Source organism: Ambystoma mexicanum, chromosome 9, assembly GCF_040938575.1.
Source record: "Ambystoma mexicanum isolate Mex_15411 chromosome 9, UKY_AmexF1_1, whole genome shotgun sequence".
Classification (NCBI taxonomy): domain Eukaryota; kingdom Metazoa; phylum Chordata; class Amphibia; order Caudata; family Ambystomatidae; genus Ambystoma; species Ambystoma mexicanum.
In genome coordinates, this window is record NC_090931.1 from 482,870,110 (window position 1) to 482,891,503 (window position 21,394).

At 45.2% G+C, this 21,394-nt stretch overlaps 1 protein-coding gene across 3 annotated transcripts in view; it reads left to right on the top strand.

Moving 5' to 3' along the window:
• The window catches only part of SLC13A5 (solute carrier family 13 member 5), an 856,016-nt gene that overhangs the window by 537,527 nt on the left and 297,095 nt on the right, over positions 1–21,394 (top strand). For all 3 annotated transcript variants that reach the window (XM_069615030.1, XM_069615028.1, XM_069615029.1), the window contains one exon: positions 5,621–5,835. In XM_069615030.1, the coding sequence (XP_069471131.1) occupies positions 5,621–5,835 (215 nt within the window). The remainder of the gene's footprint in view (positions 1–5,620; positions 5,836–21,394) is intronic.

The window sequence follows — 21,394 nt, forward strand, 5'->3', positions numbered from 1 at the left end:
CACCAAGATTTCTTCCCTTGAGATTTCTTCTACAAATTCGGATTGTTGGCTAGTCAAAAGATGTCTGTTTTCTGGCAGAATTCCATTTGGGTCTCGTTGGCCAAAAACTCCGCAGAGTTTGGTACTTTTTACTCTGCATTAGCTCAGTCAGTTTATCTTGTTCAAATGTATGCAACGTACAGTAAGTACCCTGTGCATCTCTGCTTATGTGAAGACTAGTTTTGATGTGTTGGGTCGGGAGTCTAATGGAAAGTAATCTGCCCAATGAGTTGCACTTTTTGAAAAGTGCATCAATTCCCACCACTGTTGGGCAGAATCATATGCAGTACCCTTTGGAACACCTCACACAATTAAGACTACAAGTGACAGTACAAATTCACCTTTGGTACAAGCCTGTACTACACAGTAAAGTGGTAGCGATGGCTGAGCAGCCAGACTTATCTCAAGAGTAAAGTGAGCAGTATCAGAAGTTACACAAAGGACAGCAATTTACGATGGTTCAAGCAAACACTGACTCAAGGTTTCTGAGTAAAAGAATATACATTTATTTACACATCATTTGTAAAACAATTCACTAAAGTAAAGCAGTAGAAAAATCACACTCTTAATACACTACACACCACCCAATAGATTCTGGACAATTAAAGCTCAAAATGAAGTGAGAGCAAAATGGCACTCCAGCAATTTAAAAGGGAGGGAAAGACAAGGTTAGGTCAAAATTAAGCAGCACCAATAAGTAAGTAAGCAGGGCAATCTAGAAAAGGCAACTACGGTGAGGAAATCAAATCAAGAGGCCAGAGCCAAAGTCAATGGACCAGAGTCTTTGCAGAGGATCACACAGTTTAGAGTAGTTTGCGGTTAAGACTTTGCCAAGAGTTCAGAACGAAGTTGGTCGGAAGAAAAGTTACGTTATAGAGTAGAGAAGGACAAGCCCTCGGATTGGCGAAAGATTTGAAACACTTTCACCGCGGTTAGACGAAACGAACAACCGGGTTAGCACAGTACCTTTAGAGCAGAAGAATGCTGTAGCTGAGGCAGACGTTCCTGGCAGGTCCTACAGGCTCAAGGTTCCTGAAGCAACTGTCGGACTGACAAGAAGGAGGAAGACTGGAGGGTTCTGCACTGCTCAGGGAAGAAACCAGCAGCGGAGTAAAACGACAAATAAAAGGTGCGCTCCTTAAAACCCAAGCAGGGTCCGATCCTCCTGGCTATCCGGTTCACTGTAGCTTTGCACAGCAAATTCGACCAGAGGAGAGAGGCCTGGCTTGTAGTTTGGGGAACTGGTTGTTCCCACCAGCTCAAGGGGAGAAGATTCCTTGCAGATCTTCCCTGTCGTTGAAGTTTTAAGATTCGGACCGGCAGCAAGGCTTCACCGGGAGGTTACATCGTGGTAGAGATCCTCTTCTGTCAGCTTCTCTTCAATTCTCTCGATCCAGTGGCGACTCTGCCTTCCAAGCCCCAGAGAACTGCTTTTTATGCAGTTTTCCCCCATTCACACAGCCTGGCTGTCAATCACACAACAGGGTGGCTGTCCTGGCGGGACAGTCACCACAGCCAATCACACAGAGTGCGACATGGGTCTCCAAGGAGACCCTCTGCTGGGAGTCTCAAGCCCCTCCCTCATATCCTGTCCCCCTCAGACATTCAGGCACCTAAGGAGGGCTTCTGTGCAGAAGCCTGCCAAAGGACGGCAAACTAAGGAACCAAACCTGGTTTGGCGCACAGAGTAAAACACGAGAAAGACCTTTACAAAAAGAAATGGCGAATAAACCCAGCCGGAACAGAAATAAAATAAAAGGGGTCCAGCGGGTTTATAGTTCGAGGCTACTAACTTAGCCTAAAACAGTACCAAAGCTATTTTCATAGACCACGGTATGGAAAAAATGATAGATACTACTGCCACCAGCCAAATCTTAAAGAAAGGGGAACGAAATAATGTTCCATGAGAAACAGACAAAAAGGCATAACTATGAACCCTTTCTAGTACTCTATGGAAGATAGTTTGTACTGGGTCTGTGAATTTAAAAAGACTGATAAAGTCAATGGAACCTTTACATTTTCTGGGAGACATTAGTCAGTCCCAGAAAAATGGAGTTTGAGGTGGGAAGTCTGAAAAAGACAACCCTGTGTCACTGCACTAAAGGTGCTGTGTGACACACAGTAAAAAGATGATGCCTATGGAGTAGGTGAGGCTCCACAGTCCATGAACACATACAAATGTACAACACATAGCCAAAAATACATGTAAGAGTGGGAAAAAGGCTCACACTCTTACCAGTTGAAAAAAATGTAATCCTAGAAATCCAGCAAAGCTACTTAGGGGCTCAGTAGGTAAGGGACATTAGCCATTCTGGAGAATTCTCCCTAACAACCACCCCCAGCCCTTCTTGGAATGCAACTATGCTGGGGAAAAAAACAATGTAACAAAACTTTCCTGGTTTTATTAGGGGTGTATAATGAGGCCGTATGATTGCATCACACTGAATAGTACTCTTAAGGACCAGGTACTTGTTCTCATTATTGCACTTGAGATCCATCACCAATCAAGTGAAATCATGTTTTGCTACATGGGCACACTTAATGGAGTTGGCTGAAAAGTACTCCTTTGCCACATTGCATATTGATGATTTGTCAAGGAGTTGCTGGCATCTCCTTCCTACCTTCAGCTGTATAAACTAAGACGAAACGGAAGTGCACAATGCACTTGAATGTAAGAATGCGGCTAGCTGTTATCCCCCTAATATCACATCTCCATACTTTGCTTCAGCCACTCACAGCTTCCCTCCACACCGTGCACAATATAATAAAACTACCATACCCCAACACTTAGCCCATTCCGACAGAGGATGGATTACACATCTTTCCCACTACACCAGTCTTTAAAAGTTTAATAAGACAATCTGTTGCTGGCCAGAGATTGCGTCTGCTCTCATTGTCATTATCCTTTCTGACTTCTTTTCTTCGCACAAGTGCCTCAACGGACACGTACATTACTGTTTTAGTCCAAGAACATTTGCTGTTTCAGGGTGAAAATGTGATGTTGACTGTCCTGATATATTAAAAAAAAAACAAATGGCAATCCATCTGCATATGATCTATATATTTTGTAGTGTGTAAATGACCTAGTTACAACATGTTCTGAAATATAGAATCATGGCTGATAGGTCCTGGCAGATCCAACATTGGGCACCTCAGCAGCATATCAGTAAGCTCAGCTCAGTAAAAGATGTGTTTGCGAGAACCAGTAAGTATTTTTCCTTGACCGTAAAGCAGTGTAGCTTCACGAGGCGATCCATTTCTTTACACTTTGTAGCTTGGTATCTAGTTCAACGTCAAGAATTCCCACCTCAAACACATTTGCCAAGAGTCCCGTAATGCAGGATACTATTTATTCTCCCTCTGTGGCATCCAGAAGTAATGGATACACAGATTTGTCACTCTGAGATCTTTTCATCAGGCACTTCTACTTTGTAAAGGAACATTTGACCCATTCGTTGGGTGCACACTCTCTTGAACAGTATATCCTGGCATGTCTGATTGCTTCTGAAAGGATTGCCAATAGTGTCCAGGTATCTGCATAGCTCAGCTATGTTAGTGTTAATCTTAGACGTATGTTCTTGCATATCCCACTTGAGATACTCTCTGATCTCAGATCTCAGTCTACCCAGGGCTCTTTTGAAGAAGTATCTCAGTGCCATTTCTGTCTGACTTGTATTGGGATCTTGCAGGACTTGTTTTCCCAATCAGTTAATACTTGAATGTGACTCTAATGCTTACCCTTTTTGGACATCACAAATCACAGGCTAGTAGAAACGTTACCTACCATACATTCTGCTGGAAGATGGTGGGTTCTAGCACTGCCAAGTCCAGACGTAGTGTCCAAATACTTCAGTCAGGCTAGTTGTGTGTTGGTAAGCACTGCCAGAGTCATTGCTGCACCTATCTGGCTCTCAATATGCAATGTATTGGCACCCCAGAACAGCTCGTATAATGCAAAATATGGGTCCTCTTTCTGTTTTAACCTTGGGGAATGAGGGTCCGCGCTCGACCCTTTACTATCATTTGTCAATTGTGCATAGAGTTTATTCGGATAGCCTAACAACCATTTTATGACAGCTGCCAAAACGATCCCCTTTGACAGACATTAACTAGTCCATGATGTGTATGTTTGCACACATCATTCATTCAGGGACACGCAATAATGACCCCTCCTTCGGTCTACAAGTCTACATTAACTGACAGCCAAATCATAGGCGTTTGATGAATCATAATAGTTGTGGGAGTGGATGTGATGTACTACAGGTGAGCACTAATTTCATACAGTTCTGATGAAGTCTGCTTGAAAAAATGGCAACTGTTCCTGCACAGCCCGGAGCATTTACTAAAGTACATTTGCCTTATCAAATGGTTCAAGAACATCATTAAAAGTGCATAAACCTCTAGAATGCCCCCATAAAAATATAGGCGCTAATTTCCAGCGTAATGCAACGATGAGGACCTTTACGTTTGAAATTTGGCATGCACAGGCCCCGTCTCCGAATTTTGGTCATTTGCACGGCAGAGTGCAAAAGTGCATGGCAAAAGGCGGCGTACAAGCGTGTATGCTGCCTTTTGCCCAGCACTTTACCACTCTGCCACGCAAATAAAGCAAATGCCGCCTGCCATGTACTCATGCGTTTGCAATGGATCCCTATGGAGTCCATCTGCTTTTTGCTGGTGCAAAAAGCCACCGGGCTCCATGGGATCCCATCATTTGTGCCCGTATGAAAATGCAATTGAACACAAAGCTGGAGTGTTTTTATTGCAGAGAGGAAGGGAGCAGCGCAAATGCAAGTTTCGTTCCAACCATCCTCTCTGCCATACACATGAATGAAAATGTGGCGTGAATGAAAGGTGTAAAAGCCTTACACTACGCCACAGAGCAAAATGAGCTCCATTCAGGTCATCGTGATGGAAAGGAGGATATGTGGCTTGCAAAGTTAGTAACAGGTCTTGCCAAAGACAAGTTGAAAGCTTCTAAAGAAAGCCGTAGTTCACCCACACACAGTTGATGAACTTGGAGTGAGTTCATCAACTTCGCCATTTTGAAGGATAGAGCGCACAGTTGTTTGACTATGCTGCTCGACTATAAATGCCATGTCAAAGCTAAACAACTTCATACTGTAGCCTCATTTTTGGATTGATAATACTATAACCTCGTATCTGTATGAGATGGAGTGAGAGAGCAAGAGTGTGATTGAATACAACTGAGGCGCTCTAACACAGACACGCCTGTGCTCAGGTGCCATAAGGATTTACCCAACTGCAATGCAATGATAAAGCAGAATCCATACATTCAATTGCACTTGTCATGAAGTCCCCCAAAAAAGTACTTTTAGGGAAATTCAAACCTACTTAGTTAAAAATCAATATCATTACTATCTGTAATCATACTCTTAAGTAAGTTGTGTCATGATGTAAGTTGTGTCATGATGGAATGTCAACAGTTTTTTCGGACCAAATTCCATTCGCTGAATGTCTGCATCCTTCATGCATCGTATGTATGTGACCATCTTGAGCGAAAACAAATGTAATGAGATTAGTCTGTTTGCGTAAAAATAATTGTGGCTTTCTTTGCTAGACTGATGCTTGGATTCATGGGAGTCACTGCATTCCTATCTATGTGGATAAGTAACACGGCTACAACGGCCATGATGATCCCCATCGTCCAGGCTGTAATGGAGCAACTCAATGACACAGAACAGGATCTGGTACATGCTGAGCAGCATGCGGGGCAGGTGAATCCGGAAATAGAACTGGAAGAGAAGACCACTATGGACTTAGCATCTGTGCAGGGTAAGCAATGCCACCAGTTCTGCACGTAGATCCTGGTGGGAGTGTAATACATTGTACCATCAGGCAAAAACAAATATGATTCAAGTGTATAAGAAGCCTGCTTGAACGATCTCTCCATGCTACGAGGTTGTGAGCAACATTTCACAGCATGGCCACATACTCCACACTGGAAAACAATGCCATAAACAATTGGAATTTCCATTATCAGTACTACGTTACAGATAATAGTAAACCTATCACAATAATGGTAGTACGTTTGTAGCTATTAGAGTGCATACAGATTCCTTTCACATATTATTTTTGAAGTGGCAAGCAGTCAGTAGACATATATATTCATCATATCGCAAAAGGTGTTTTTACTTTTCCCATCCAGTCCTCACATTGGAGACACCAAGTCAATCAAACCCAAGTTATTACTTATTCGATGTCAAATGTAATCTATTAATTTTATCTGGAAGCAAACTTGTTCTTCAATGTGCTGCATGTGAGGCCAAACTCTGCTCGATAATACATTGTCACTTATTTTGGGACATTCTAAAATGTTCAATGTGAAGAATACTTAATGATGCTTAAAGTGACAAAACAGGAATAATGTACTCAAACTCTGCCCATTGCATGTTTCCTACTTACTAAACCTGACTGGAAAGTTGCATGGTTTTTGGTGGCCCAATCAGTACATTATTAATGTTTAGCACTTTTCTTAGAGCACTTAATTGTGCGTTAAATGCCACATTGTGTCAAAGCATAAAACAGTTACCTAGAAACTCTGCTCAATGCATGTGTCCTATTCCGTAAACCTAATTCGAAATGTTCATGATTTTTGTTTTGCCCAACCTACAAATTATGCTTGTGAAGCACTTTTCTTAGAGCACTTAGTGTAGCTCAATGTGCTACATTGGGTGAGTAAAATAATACGCAATTTACCCAGAAACTCTGCACGTTGTGGGTGTCATATTTCCTAAACATAACTGAAATGTTCCATGATTTTTGGTGACCCAACCGCAAAGTGATCGTTGCTTAATGTGCCAAATTGTGCTAAAACATGTATCACTTACCCACAAACTGTGTATTAGGTGTTTCTTACTTCTTAAACACAACTGTAAAGGTGAATTGTTTTTGGTCACACAACTTGCAAATGTGTCACGTAAAATGAGACTGAGTCAGCAGATCCATTGTTGCAGTCTGCAGCCGTTCTTCGGCACCTGCATGCAGGGGCTCCTTTAATTAGGTTGGGCCATGACAGTCATGGCCCATCTTAAAAGGGCAATACACTTGGGAGGGTCACACAAAAATTACCAGGATCTCGCAAACAATTACTGTTTCATTGGCTGGAGAGGCTGCTAGCTACTATTTTTTCAAAACTGCAGAATCAGTCATCTAAAATGGCAGCTTGTTTGAAAAGATACATCATTAATAAAAAAAAGACAGGTACTAACATTTTACAAAAGTATTAAAACATTTCCCTGCAATTAAAAAAGGTGTTTTTTAATGAATGGCTAACACATGATATGGCGATTATTAAAATAGTTTTCATTTCATGTAGCTTTTATAGGCACCAAACATAATTTTTGAGTTCTATGCCTAATGTTGGTTCTAAATGGATCAACATATACACTGGCCATCCATAAGTGATCATCCTCGTGCTGTACTGCACGACCGTTATTATCTTTTTTGGAAACGTTGTGACTGATGGGACATCCGGTGTTCATTTGCAGATTTAAAAATTAAAAGCTTACAATGTCTTGTCTTCCTTCTTAATTTCCTTCCATCTTTTCTTCCTTCCATCGTTTCTTACTCCCTTTGCTTATTTTTTCATGCTTTTACTTGTTTTCATTCGTTAATTTTCCTTGCTTCCTTCTCCCTTTCCTCCTTTCCTTGTTCAAATCTTCCTTTCAAATCTTTATTTTCCTTTCATTCAATGCACCCTCTAACCAGCTCCCAAACCACAGTACTTATATTTCAATCCCATTTCCAATACCCCACCCTTTTCCTCTCCCCATGCCCCAGTATTTCTCAAAACGTCCCGCCCATTTCCCATTTCTGTGTCCCTCTTGCCCCATCCCTGATGCTCCCCTTTCTTGTCCCCTTCCCCTCACCCCAAACTATTCTGCCCCACAATCCCAGTATTGCACCACCCCATCCCGCCCCACTACATGCCCCCACATCACCCCCAAAATTAACCATCCTCCTTTCCCACCCATCAGATACTGGCAGATCAGACTAACCACCTACCAGCTGTGAGCTCTGCTCACACAGGCTTCTGTTTCACAGAGGTATATTGCTCATGACATCCCCATCACGTTACAATAGTAATGATAATGCACCCTACAATCACCTTCAACTCAAAAGATTATTACATTTTCCTGATGCTAATATCGATGCGTACATTAATTGTTGGTTATCCATAAATCATATTAGTTATCATGTACGTTGTCTGGTATGGATAATTTTCAAAAAGTACTTATGACTCTTCTTTTCACTGAAGTTCTTCAAGAGATTTTAGGATTGTGTGGCTTCTTTGAAGAAAAGGTATTCTTGAGGAGGAATGGGAATGTATAACATCAACAGTCATCCTTTCATCTTCAACGCCTAACCAAAAAGAGAGGAAATCTGGCACTTGTGGACAACCAAAGATAAAGCATCAAACCAATAACCATGAAACACAAAAGCACAACACTTTGGCAGACGCGATGACACATTAGATTACAATCTCTCTATCGAATTTCCCAAAAAGAAGAGTGTTCAGTTTTCTCATTACTGGCTTCTGGGAGGGATTAGTGGTTTCATTCTCCTGTTGCTTGTTTCCTACATAACTGTAAGAGTACTTCCAAAGCTGTTGTCAAATTATACCTTCTGATATTCTTGCAATGCAGTTCACCTGGAAACCTCCTCTCCCTTGTGTGAGGGTGCTCACATGTATTACTTGTTTTTGTTTTTGGTGGCATAAGTCACCAAATATCAACAAAACAATTGCTACAATAAGAAAGGGGTTCCAAGAAAGCAGTCTTCGTGGTTGTCATGAGAACTGCTGAGGCCAAAACCTCTGGGTCATCTTTGACTCAGCTCTCTCCTTCACCCCTCACATCATGGACCTTACCAAGAAGTCCCATTTCCAGCTCCACCTACTCAGAGGCATTCTTCCTTTTCTCACCTTCCCACAGAAGCTCACTGTCTCCAGAGCTCTGGTCCTCTCTAGGCTGGCCTACTGCAACATCCTCTTTTGTAATCTCCCTCTTTCCTCCCTTCGCCCCCTCCAGCTAATCCAAAATAGGGCTGCAAGACTTATCCTTGGTCTCAAGCCCAGGGACTGTATATCTCTTGAGTCCTAAAATCTCCCCACTGGCTCCCAGTGGCTGCAAGGATCAAATTCAAGACCATCTGCATCATCCACAAGGTCTTCTGGGGCTTGGGACCACCCTATCTCTAACTTTCCCTCCCTATCCCCTGCTAGAGCCCTATGCTCCTCCAACTCTGACTGTCAAACGCTTCTCCAAGCAGGGAGTGGGAGGCAGGTCTCACTCCTCGGCTGGTGCCTCCCTTTGGAACATACTCCCTGCCCCTCTCAACTTGAGCCGGATCTCCTTAAATTCTGGAAACATCTCAAAATTCTGCTCTTCTTTACCTTTTTCCATCTTTCCCTTCCCTGCTAATCACCCCACTGCTACTGCGAACGGTGGCCTGATCCTCATAAATCTCACAGGATCCCAGGCCCTTCCTCCCAGTCAATACCAGTACCCCCTTCACTGCACTGCCCTGCGGGCCCCTGCTTGGTGGCTCCACATCCCCACCCCTGAGAGTCGCCTGTACTAGCACTTAGCCTGAGGTTCTCCCCCTTGGCTCCCCTTAGCACTTCCCCCCCGGGTCCTCCTCCAGCACTTTGTTAGGGTCAATCCTGGGATCGGCAGAGCCGTACCTAGGGTCCATGGACCTCCAGTTTACGGAAGGCCATAACTCCTTCCAATGTCCCAATGAAGTTGAGGTCCACACAAGGAGCAAAGGGTAACTGACGTTTTATTATGTCAAACGAGCAGGGACAACATACAGGTGCCAAATTCAGTACAAGTACATCTCATCGATTTTGGGCTCGCAGGCCCTTTTTGTACACTCGTGACTTCACAATCAGCGTCACTTACCAAAATACTTCCCTGAACATAGCGCTACTCTGGGTTGGCTCCCAGAGTGGTAGGTCCAGTATGGGGACATATAGGATTCTAGGTTATTGGTGGTCACGAAGTCAGGTGGTGCACTTGGTTCAACCCTAAAAATTGCTACCTAAGAAATGTTACATTAGAGCCCTGATGATTGGCTGGAGATTCCAGCCGCCAGCCCCTATCCCCCAGTGTCCTGATTGGTCAGGCTGTGGGCCTCCAAGCCTGGGACCACTGTTGTTCCCAGCACGCAAGACACCTGCTCTCGTACAATGTGTAACAACAAGGTGTGACTATGTGACAGTGTGTAACAATGAGATCTTTGCTAATGCCATGATATGATATTTTATTTATATTGTGCTTGTACACAAGTGTTTCAGAGCACGACTAGGCAATGGAGGGGAACAGGGGACTACACAACACATAACAACGATCTTACTAGGCCCAGTGACATTGAGAACGCGCAAGTGCATGGGCATGGGAAAAGGGAAAAAGTGCATGGAAGGGGGAGAGTGGAAAGTGCAGAGCAGAGTAGAGCAGATAAGTAATAATAAATACAAATAAATAGAAAATGGAGGCAGTAAACAGTGGTAGTGCAGCCAGCAAGTGGCAAGTGCTGTTTTTAAGGCAGCAGACTGGGTAAGTCTGATAAGTGCAAAAAAAGAAGAAAAATGGCTAGGAGGCAGTGCAGGAGGGTGACAGGGTGAGCAGATACCTGGGCCCAGGGGACAGAGGGTGGCCAGGTTCACAGTGCCAAGAGAGAGCAGATCAGCAGGGAAGAGGGGGAGCGAAGGCGGAAGCAAAGAGGAAGGTTCTTCCGGAACCGGAGATGGTTCCCCTCAAGTTTTAGATTGGCAGGGAGGCTGTCCCAGAGGGAGGACTCAGCCGAAGATAGAGATCTACCCCCACCTTGTTTCTTTGAAAAACAATTGACCCGGAGGGAGTTAGAAGTAGACGAGCGAAGAGCTCGAGAGGGGAGGTATTTGCGGAGGGATAGCTGAAGGTATTTTGGACTCAGGCCCCAGAAAGCCTTGTGCACAATGCAGTGGGTTTTGAATTTAATCCTTGCATCCACTGGGAGCCAATGGAGAGATTTCAGGGCTGGAGAGATACGATCCAAGGGCTTAAGGCCAAGGACAAGTCTTGCAGTCCTGTTCTGGATAAGTTACAGAGGGTGGAGAGTAGAGGCAGGTAGATTTAGAAAGAGGCTGTTACAATAGTCCAACCTAGAGAGAACCAGAGCTTGGGAGACAGTGAGCTTCTGAGGGAAGGAGAGGAAAGGCAGAGTACCTCTGAGGAGGTGCAGTAGGAGGTTTGACTTGCCAATGAGGAGGATCTCAGTCTAGCTGGCATTCAGACAAAGATCATTGGCGGCACACCAATCTTGAATGGCAGTTAGGCAGTCAGAGAGGAGAGAGGGAGACGAGGTGGCCGAGGGCAGCCAGAAAATGATTTGTGTGTCATCAGCGTAGCACTGGAAATTTGAGCAGCAAATGGCAATGCAGTGGGCGAGAGTGACGAGGTATTGGTTGAAGAGCGAGGGTGAGAGGTTCCCTTGGGGAACCCAACAGGTAGAGAGGAAGATAGATGATAGGAAGGACCCCAGTTGGACCTGGGAGGGTCAATCAGAGAGGAAGTCCAGTCCCAGCGCATATTGTAGATGGATTGTTACATTTATGTTGCAAGGTTCAGCCTCAGACGTGAGACGGCTCCATCTTCCCAGCTTCCAGGCTTTGGCCTCCTGTCAAGTCGGCCGGGTCACATGTGCAGAGACCGCTGGTGAAGCCGAATTACTTCAATTTGATTTGTATTTTAGCTTGAGGTATCCTCTCCTGTAGCTGGGCTCATCGTGGCACTGTGAGTGAGGAATATCACCTGCAACATTGTGGCCTTGGAGGAGGCAGTCCCTGACAGGGCGATTCTGCTTGCTCAGCAGCTTGCAGCTTTGAGATCTCTGTGAAATGAGTTAGTGTGCTGGGTTGGTCTGAGGCCTACTTAAGTTCTGGTTATGCTTCCAATATGATTGTTCATAGGTTAAAAGCATGCAATGAGTGTTCAGGTCCCTTGAGTGCTCCTGTGCATCCATAGGGTTAATAGCGAGTAGCATCTACAAGCATATACACAAGCTCTTCTGGCATCTTGCGTTTCTGTGGTGCGGTAGCAAGCCTTTATGGAAAATAACAAACATGCAGACAGGATGTGTCTCACTGTCCCCTAGCTCATAGAACTGTAGGCGTATGTTCTTCATGTGGATTGGTGTGTGAGTGCCCCGATTGTGCCGACTGCATGTGTGCTTCCTGTCTAACGCGGCTATGTCATCATGAAGTCTCTAACGACCTGCAGCATGGCTTGCGGGGACGTCAATCGACTTGGTCCATATAGCCATCTCCAGCTCGGTCTTGGTTGTCGTTGTTTGGGTTGGCTAGTGCTCGTGCCATCGCGGGATTGAGTAGGCAGATGGCTGGATGTCTTTCGTGATGTGAGCTTAGGCTGGGAGCGGTGGGACTGGGTGCAATCTCGGATAGTCGATAATTATTCTGTCAGGAGTGCTTCTTCCGGTTGGGGGCCCCGTCAGGAGGTAAGGGACATTCGGATTTTCCCTCTTCAGTCCCCCCTCTGGTCGACTTGTCGACCACAAAATGATTGCTTCTCTTATCATCTCTCAAGCACCATACCTTCTTAATTCCCGCTCGATGACCGTAATGGTTTACATGGTCTTCGAACGACCAGTACATATACCCGCATCACCCTCCAGGCTTGCAGTAGACCCATTTTCTGACATAAATCTTGGGATTCCTTCGGTTTTCTAATTACATTGATGGCGGGTTCATGTCTGATTCCATTAGCTGTTGTCGTAGTCTTTCTCGTTCCATAGGTATTATGTCCCTGTGTTGGTCATCCTCTCCAGGTAGAACTAGCTTCAACCCGATCATTTCTTCTGCAGTCGTCTTGGATTTTGCCATGCACGCTTTTATCCCAAGTAGAGAAGCCAATCCCATGATCAGGCCTCCTGCTAGTATATTTAGACCATCAGCTAGCCAGGACAGCATCCATGACCAGAGATATGAGAACCAGCTTCCATCCCTCTTCGTGCCTTTTGATTCTTCTTCCATCGTAGCATGCATTTTTGCCAATTGGGACACTGCTTCTGATAATGTTCCGTTATCTTCATTGTTTGCTGGTGTGAACGTGCAGCAGGAGCTTCTTATTTTTGTGCATACTCCTCCTTCCATAGCTGTGAGCAGGTCCAGAACGTACCTGTTCTGTAGGGCCACTAATCGTATAGCTCGGAGCTCTTCTTTGATTGCGTTAAAATCTTTGACTGTTGAGTTTGTCATCATTATCTCCCACCGCGTTATCTGGAGCCATTTTGCATTTGCGTATGCCTGGAACTCTGGGTGTATTATTGCCGAGAAGAACATGGCAGTCCTGCTGAACAGCCGATGTGATGGTGGTACTTCGTTGAGTGCAGCTTCTGATTTGCCCCATAAGTAATTTCCCTGTCGCTTTACTCTTTGTAATGGGGTCTCTTTGGAGATGTCATGGCCAGATGGTAGGGTGGTAGGTGATAGTGATCATTTCCTTCGCTTATTGCCTTCATCCATTTTCGGGAAGTCGTCCATCTTGACATGTTTTGAGGCACTACTATCGAGGATACATTGACATGTGCCAGGGAGCAGATCCCTCTCCAGTTAGGTGGTAGTTTATCGTCTGCTTTTGTCCCACATGCCCAATAATGGTCCATCAGTACAGCTGTGCCTGATCCCATGTCTCATATCTTCTCTATCCTCCTGCATACCTCGTTTGTCCCCACTTTGATATCCCTGTCATGCTGGTGACATAGAGTTGGTGTTGTAAGAGGAATGATTGTCAGTGGTCCATCTTCCTTATCCAGCCATGTCAGCAAACTTGCACTCTTAGCCCATTCCTTGAGACACTTGTCGTTTTCTACCTGGACCTTGTTCACTGCAGCCTTTGTTAATCTTAATTGCTTGCTTCCCACCACTCCATCCACCCATCCTTCTTTAGTGTATACTTTCCCAAACACCAACATCTCAGGGTGTTCCCAGCAACTGGGTTCTCCGCCTGTTTCTCTGGTGCTCCATTTGCATGGCAGATAGTCTAACGTCGCCTCCTTCGTTTCTCCTTCCTCTGGTCCGTCAGTTATATACCCGAGTGCTTGTGTGTGTTGCCAGTAGTTGTCAACCATAGGTAATGCTTTTATGAAGCTATCCTCGTGCGGGTATGTTGCTTTTAATCTCCACCGGAGGGTTGCTGTTTTCCCTTGGAATCTCCCCCATATTTGGAACAATGCGAGGTATAGGAGGCATTGTGCCATTGTTGCTGGTACTTCTGTGGCTACAAAGGTTCTGGCAGCGCTCATAGCATATAGGATCAATGAGCAGACATAGCAGCTGTCCCGTGTTGTGTCTTTACCAATTTTTGACATGTGCTTGTACGACATGTTGTTTGTAACGTGTGCTATACCAGTGAGATATGTGTCAACCCCATTAACATCAGTACCAATGCTACGCTTACCACTCCTTACCTTCTTGTTCATGCTGGTTGTACCACCTGATACCGTGCTCCTTGCAGCTTGGTGGGAGAAATGTTAGTATGGGGTGTTGCAGATACATGCAAAGCTGCATACATTTGCCAAACAACGGCAGCTACCAATCCGGTAGACAAAGTTACCCACATTATTTTTATTACAATCTTTATTAAGGTAGGCATTATTAGTACTTACACTGCAGTCCGGCAGTCGTTGAGATGATATAGTTGCCCCCCTGAAAATTGCAGTAAACCAGAGTTACTGTATTAGTGCTTGTAAGTATTTTAAGCCCGATGAACTAAGTAGTCATTTAATGCCCAAGCGAATAGCTCCTCCAAGAACCTACTTATTGCTCTGTTTCTAAGAATGGGTAGGGCCTGGTGAAGTTGTGGGTCTGATTGTACTATATATCCGATAAACGCGTTGTAATATACGCATGGTGGTCTTTGTCTGGAATGGGTGGGTCTTCGTAGATTGTGAATATATTGGTGGAAAAGTGCTTCAGGGTGTTCAATGGGAGGCAACATCTAAACCAAATTAATTTTTCAATCTATCTTTAACATTCATTCACATACATTTGTCAGACGCAGAACCCTGCATGTGCGAGACAAAAAGGAAAAAGAGAGCCTGCAAAGACAGTGTATTCCTAATGGGTGAGTGCGTGCTGGATAGCCCTATCTATATTGTAACGTTCTTTATTTGTACAACCAACACTTGCATTATAATTCTATGTATTTCGGTGGTGACGTCCAGTACATTCTAAAGCTCTATTAGCATTGCTGTGGGGAAATCAGATGTCTGTGTGCACCTGATCATTGAGTGACATGTGCGCTCTTGTTCACTTGTGTCCTTGGAAGTATCTAAACTGGTAGTTCATGATAGTGGGATGCTGCTGTTGTCTGATGTATCCATTGCTGAAGCGTTGGCCCTGTCGATGCTGAGTTGGGGCGAGGTAAATGCTTTGTAGGGCTTGATGTCATCTAAATGCGACTAAACAGTTTTGTCTTGTAACTTAACTGCCCTATCTGCAACTTTCTTCACTATGTAGGGCCCGTAAATCTGGGCGAGTTCCACTTCCGGCTGAAGTTTCGTAGGAGAACTGGGTCTCCATCTTTGATCGTTGAGTCTTTTGCTTGTTCTTGGGGATCATTGGCTTCTTGTAGATCATACTCCGACCTCCCCTGTGTCCGTCCGATCTATTGAGAAATAAATGAGGCACTTGTAACCAGTGAAGTGACCTATTCATGCATTTCATCTCCAAGTATTTCGGCAGCCCCTTTGCATTCATTGATGGCCCTTGTAGGTGGGGCTAATGGGAGGTGCATTTGGTGACCGGTCACCACCTCGTGGGGCGTGAGGTGGTAGTCCGACCGGGTTTATTCCGCAGCTCAAACAGAGCCAGCGGCAGGCAACAGAGCCAGTTCTTTTTAGTTGTCTGTTGTGTTTTCGCGATTGTTTCCTTGAGGTGGCCGATGAGGCATTCGCAAATGCCATTGGCCTGTGGGTGATATGCACAAGCAAACTTGTGCTTGATAATTAAGAATGTGGTTATATGCTGGAACAGTTCATTGGCAAAGTGGGGTCCATTGTCCGACCATAGGACTTCACAGACACCCCAGCATGGGAAGACCAGGAACTTGGCGGCCGTAATGCATCGCGTGGGAGCATGGGCCTGCTTCTATCCACCTAGAAAAAGGGACATACTACCACGATCATGTAGCGGTAGCCTTGGCATACATTTATCATAACGACATAGTCGATGTGAAGGTGTGGGAAAAGGCCTTTGGATTGGGGTATCACTCCTTTGATCACTTTGAGCGTATGGCCCGCTGTAAACTGTTGACATGTGAGGCAATTACTCATAACATTTGAGACATGAGCATTTAGTTTGCGGCAAAACCATGATTCCTTGATGCGTGCCGTAATGACCTCTTTCCCTGTGTGTGCAGGATAGTGTAGTTGTGTTAATGCTATTTCTAATAATGCAAGAGACATGACTACTTTCCCAGTATTGTTTTGTCTCCACAGGGCATCAATGGAGATATTGAGCACCCTCTGTTTACCCACAGTTCCTTTTCACTCATCGGGGCTGCTGCCTGTAGCTCCATTACCTGTGTCTGTGGTAAATGACTTCTTTCATTAGCATCTGTCTTGCCCCTCCTCTCTCTTTTTTTTTCTTGGCGGTCCCATAACTCCCCAAAATATGAGGCATGCTTTGCATAGAAGTGTGTTGCTTCATTTCCTTTTGATATCGGGTCTTCCCCATTAGTATGCGCTTGGCACTTTACCAATGCGAGTTTGGTTGGGTCTGTTACAGCCTCTATTAATTACCCTAGGAGGAGAGAGTGCTGTACCGCTGTGCCATCTGCCCGTCTAAACCCTCTTTCAACCATCTTGCTAGACCAGAATGTACTGTTATGTCACGTAGGTGCTATCTGAATAGATAGTGACCTGTTTTCCTGCACTCTCTCTAAGGGCTAGTATCAGGGCCACTAATTCTGCTGCTTGGGGAGGCAGTTTAACGCATTTTACTGCCTCGCTTGTTCAGTCCCCTCTTAATCTTACCACTGCTGCCCCTGTTCTTCTTACCCCATCACTTTAGTCAATTGTGGATGACCCTTCAATGTATAGTATAGTACGTCTCCCCCCTCAAGTGCATTTTCCTCTACGTTACGCATTTCTGAGTAATATTCAATAGCTTTTGTACAATCATGGACATATTCCCCTTCCTCGACTTCTTCTGTCAGGAAATGTGCTGGGTTAACATTTTTGCACCTCACTATTTTTAGCTCTGGTCGGGAGAGGATAATTTCATAGCCTGTTGCTCTTTGTGTAGTCAGGATGCTTTTTGGCTTGTGCAGAATTGCAAAAAGGGCGTGCTCCTCATAAAGCGTTGTGGAACATCCCATTGTTATTGATGATGCCTTTTCCACAGCGAAAGCTGCAGCAGCAAAGTGCTGTCCGCACGGGAAATTCTCTGCCATTTCTGGGTCTAACTGGTTGCTATAATATGCAATTGGTTTGTGGCCCATGCTTGTCTTTTGTGTTAGTACCGCTTTCATTACCACCCCATTAGAGTGTGAGAATATAAAAAACTCCTTCTTATAAACGGGGGTATCCAGGACCGGTGCTGTTTATATTGCCTCCTTCAATTCATTAAACACATGTCATTTCCCGTGTACACCTCAGCGTCTTCTGTCCCCTTTGTGCTTCCCTGAGGGCTGTAAGTAAGGGACCCGTGTATGTGCTGTAATCAAACACCAATACCCTGCAATAGTTGCATATACCGAGGAATTGTTGTAACTCTCTTACTGGCTGTCGTCGTGCTGTGTTTAGTATTCTCTGTGCCCTCTGTGGAGCTATGTGTTTACCCTTTTGAGATATCATCTGCCCTATGTATAGACCCTCTTACTGACAGTATTGCAATTTTGAATTATCTACCTTGTATCCTTTTTTTGCTAATACAGTGAGCATTTTAACCGAGTTCTTCCTGCACTCATCTTCTGTTGTACTGCAGATGAGGATGTCATCCACATATTGTAAGATCGTACTCTCTGTCTCGATATTCCCTAGATCCATCTGGATCACCCTGTTGAAAATTGATGGCGACTCGCAGTATCCTTGGGGCAGTCTTGTGTGCTTCCACTTTGTATTGCGATACACAAAGCTTGTTAGGTCTTGGGAATCTGGGTGTAGTGGTATATAAAAAAGGCAGTTTTGAGGTCAATCGCAGTGAACCGTGTAGCCTCTGATGGAATGCTGCAAAGTAGTATAGCTGGGTTAGCTGCTACGGGGTATTTTGCTTCCACAATGTGGTTTAGGGGTCTCACATCTTGTATGAAATGCCATGAACCCCTGTTTGCCTTGCAGTTGGGGTACACAGCAGTGTTGCAAGGTGATTCTGATGGGACCAGGATGCCTCATTCAGTGAGGGCGCTTATCGTCTCATAAATGCCCTCATCTGCTTCTTTTGACAGTGGGTATTTCCCAACTCTGGGCAGAATTGCTCCTTTCTTCAGTTTTATTTTTACTTCCCCTATGCTTTTGATGCACCCCACATCGTAGGGGCTTGTTGTCCATAAGGAAGCTGGTACGTTTGCTAAGTCCTCCTCGCAGAATGGGGGTGGTGCTTCTAGTGCCATTGACATTTTCTAGGCCACCTCGCTGTTTGTTAACCGAATCCAAACGTATACACTCATTCCCAGCATCATCTCACACATTCCCTTTTCTTGTGAGAAGAGTTCTTCATCAGACACTTCAGTCAATCTACACACTTCTGCTAGTACTATTACTGCCCTTCAGGCCTTCCTATCATCATCTAGGGTGTGTACTGCAACCCAATCTTCATGTACCACTATCCCTTCTATGTCTATTGACACAAACGTTCCTTCTTTCTCATCTGTGGCCGTTTCTGGTCTGAAAAGGTACTCACCTAGGCTTCTCCATACTTTCCTTGTTATTCCTATTAGCCATGCCAATGCCATGTCTGTACCGTATTGAAATACTTCTGTGTCTACCGGCACCCCCTTCTGCACGCTCTTACCACAATATGCCTGAAGTATTTGCCTTGCTGTGAGCATGTGTATGCCTGGTGTGGAGCACACTATACCCTTGGCTGTGAAAGAGATGGTCATGTTCAGTCTACTCATTATGTCACATCCCAAAATATTCACGGGCGCATGCTTAGAGTATAGTAAGGGTAGTGATAAGTCATGATCCCCAATAGTTAGGAAGATGTTATCAGTAAATGGAATCACTTCTCGAGCCCCAGAAAATCCTTGAGCGTTCATGGCATCGCCTGCCAATGTATATTTCCTCTACCGTACACATGACCTTGGGGCCCCATATCAACCATGAAGGAGAACGTCTTGTTACCTATCACCATCTTTATGCAAGGTTCCTGCGCAGGCTAGGTGTTACCGATAGGATGGGACAGAGTAAGGTAGTCTGTGGGCTATCCTATTGTGGGTACAGGGATTGTCCGTTGCCAGTGTAAGGGTTGTGCCCCATTATAGTCACCACTCCCATTTGTGTTACCGGCACTACCACCACCGTGTCCATTGACTGATGTATATCATCCTGTAATTGTGTCAGTTGTTGTACTGTCTGTATGTGTTGTTGTTGTTGCTGTGGTTGCTGTTGGTGTTGCTGTGGTTGCTGTTGGTGTTGCAATGTCCCTTGTACTGTTTGTATTTGCGTCGGTGGTTGGGGCATGCCTTGCTGTTGCACCGTTGGTGGTTGAACTGCCTGCTGATAATACCCATTCTGGCCCCCCTGGTAGCTTTGTGGCCCTTGCTCACCCCACCCTTGTTGTGCTGCTCTGTATCTGCACATGCGGGAGATGTGACCTACTAGTCTGCATGTCCAACTTTGGGGTGATTCCCGCGCTTGCCATGGAAATCCTCCTCCTCCCTCTCCTTGGCCTTGCCATCCCTGTTGTGTGTAACCTCAGAACCCTCCTCCTGTGTAGTGTGCTTGTGGCCCAAAGCCCTGACCCCTAGTTCCGCCTCCCCTTCCTCTAAAGTCCTGTTGATAACCTCACATACCCATGTATCCCCCCATTGGTGGTTGCTACTGCTGGGCTGTGTTGTATTGTGGCAGCTGCTGTGGCAGTTGTTGTTGTAGTTGTGGTTGGGACACTGCTTTCTGAGTTGGGGTGCAGGGCTTGTTATTAGCGCTCTCTCTAGGGTGTATTTTAATAATTTATTTTGCACTAATTTGGCCTCCTCCGCTTTTTTGTCCTCTGCCTTATGTTTCATCTTTTCCTGCCATAACCGACAATGGTGTACTATCGTTAGTTGTATTTCTGACCATTCCCACTCATTTCTTCAGCTGTCTCTGCACAGATTATGACAAGCCTTGTATCAAGATGTGATAGAAGATAGCTAGTGTTTTGTCCCACGGCTCTCGAGTTTCAAGGTGCCAAAGCTCTTGAATCTCTTGAATGTAACTGACGGGATCTTCATCGTCACGCATCTTGCGTGATGTAATTGCCCCTATGTCTGATGTATCAGGGTATTGTATCCTTAGTGCTTGCCATTCCGCCTGCCTGCAATTCTCAAATGGGGACCCGTCATATGTGGTGTTTTGTGTTGTTACCCCTGGTAACCCCGCCCTCTTCCAAATGTCGTCCGCTGCGTCACCCAGTATGGTTACTAGCAGCCCTTTCACGTCCCCCACTGCCAGCCTGTGATCCGCTGTCTGCTTTTCCATTTCGTATATCCATTTCCCTGCCCCTCCACTAAGTGATGCAACCTATTCTTAACGTTCTCCCTGTCTGCGTGCTTCCAGGGTATATATTGTGGCCTACTTCCCCCTCTCTGTAATAATGGCATCTCTGAATATTCAGCCCTTTCCTCCGGTGTCCGTCTATACTGTTGGCCCTCTCTCATCTTCCATGTATGCACCGATGTCTGTGATGTCTATGTTGGGTGCACTGCGTGAGGCTTCCCGGGATCCTGTGTGCCCACCCCGCTGACATGTATGTCCCCTGTTGTGTGTTACAGCTGCCCCATCTCTTCTGCGCCCGGGGAGGTCTCGGAGCCTATTCGTATAGGGTGTGTGTGGTGCTACTGTTGCTGCTGTATCCTCTGTAGTTGTGCCAGTGTGCTGTCCCCGGTTCTTTTCATCTTGAGTCCTACATTCCCATGACATTCCTGTGCCTGTTCATGTCATGTATAGTTTACTTAACCCTTCCTTTCCTACACTATTGCTCTCTTTGTCTTCCTCACTATAGAATCCGTCCGAGAATGTCAATTTACGTGGTATTGGGTACCGCACCGTTACGCTTTCAAGATCAATGTTTGTAAAATTTGCTGCATTTGCGTCTTCTCTTCCTGTTGCGCTCTGGTGTACGGAC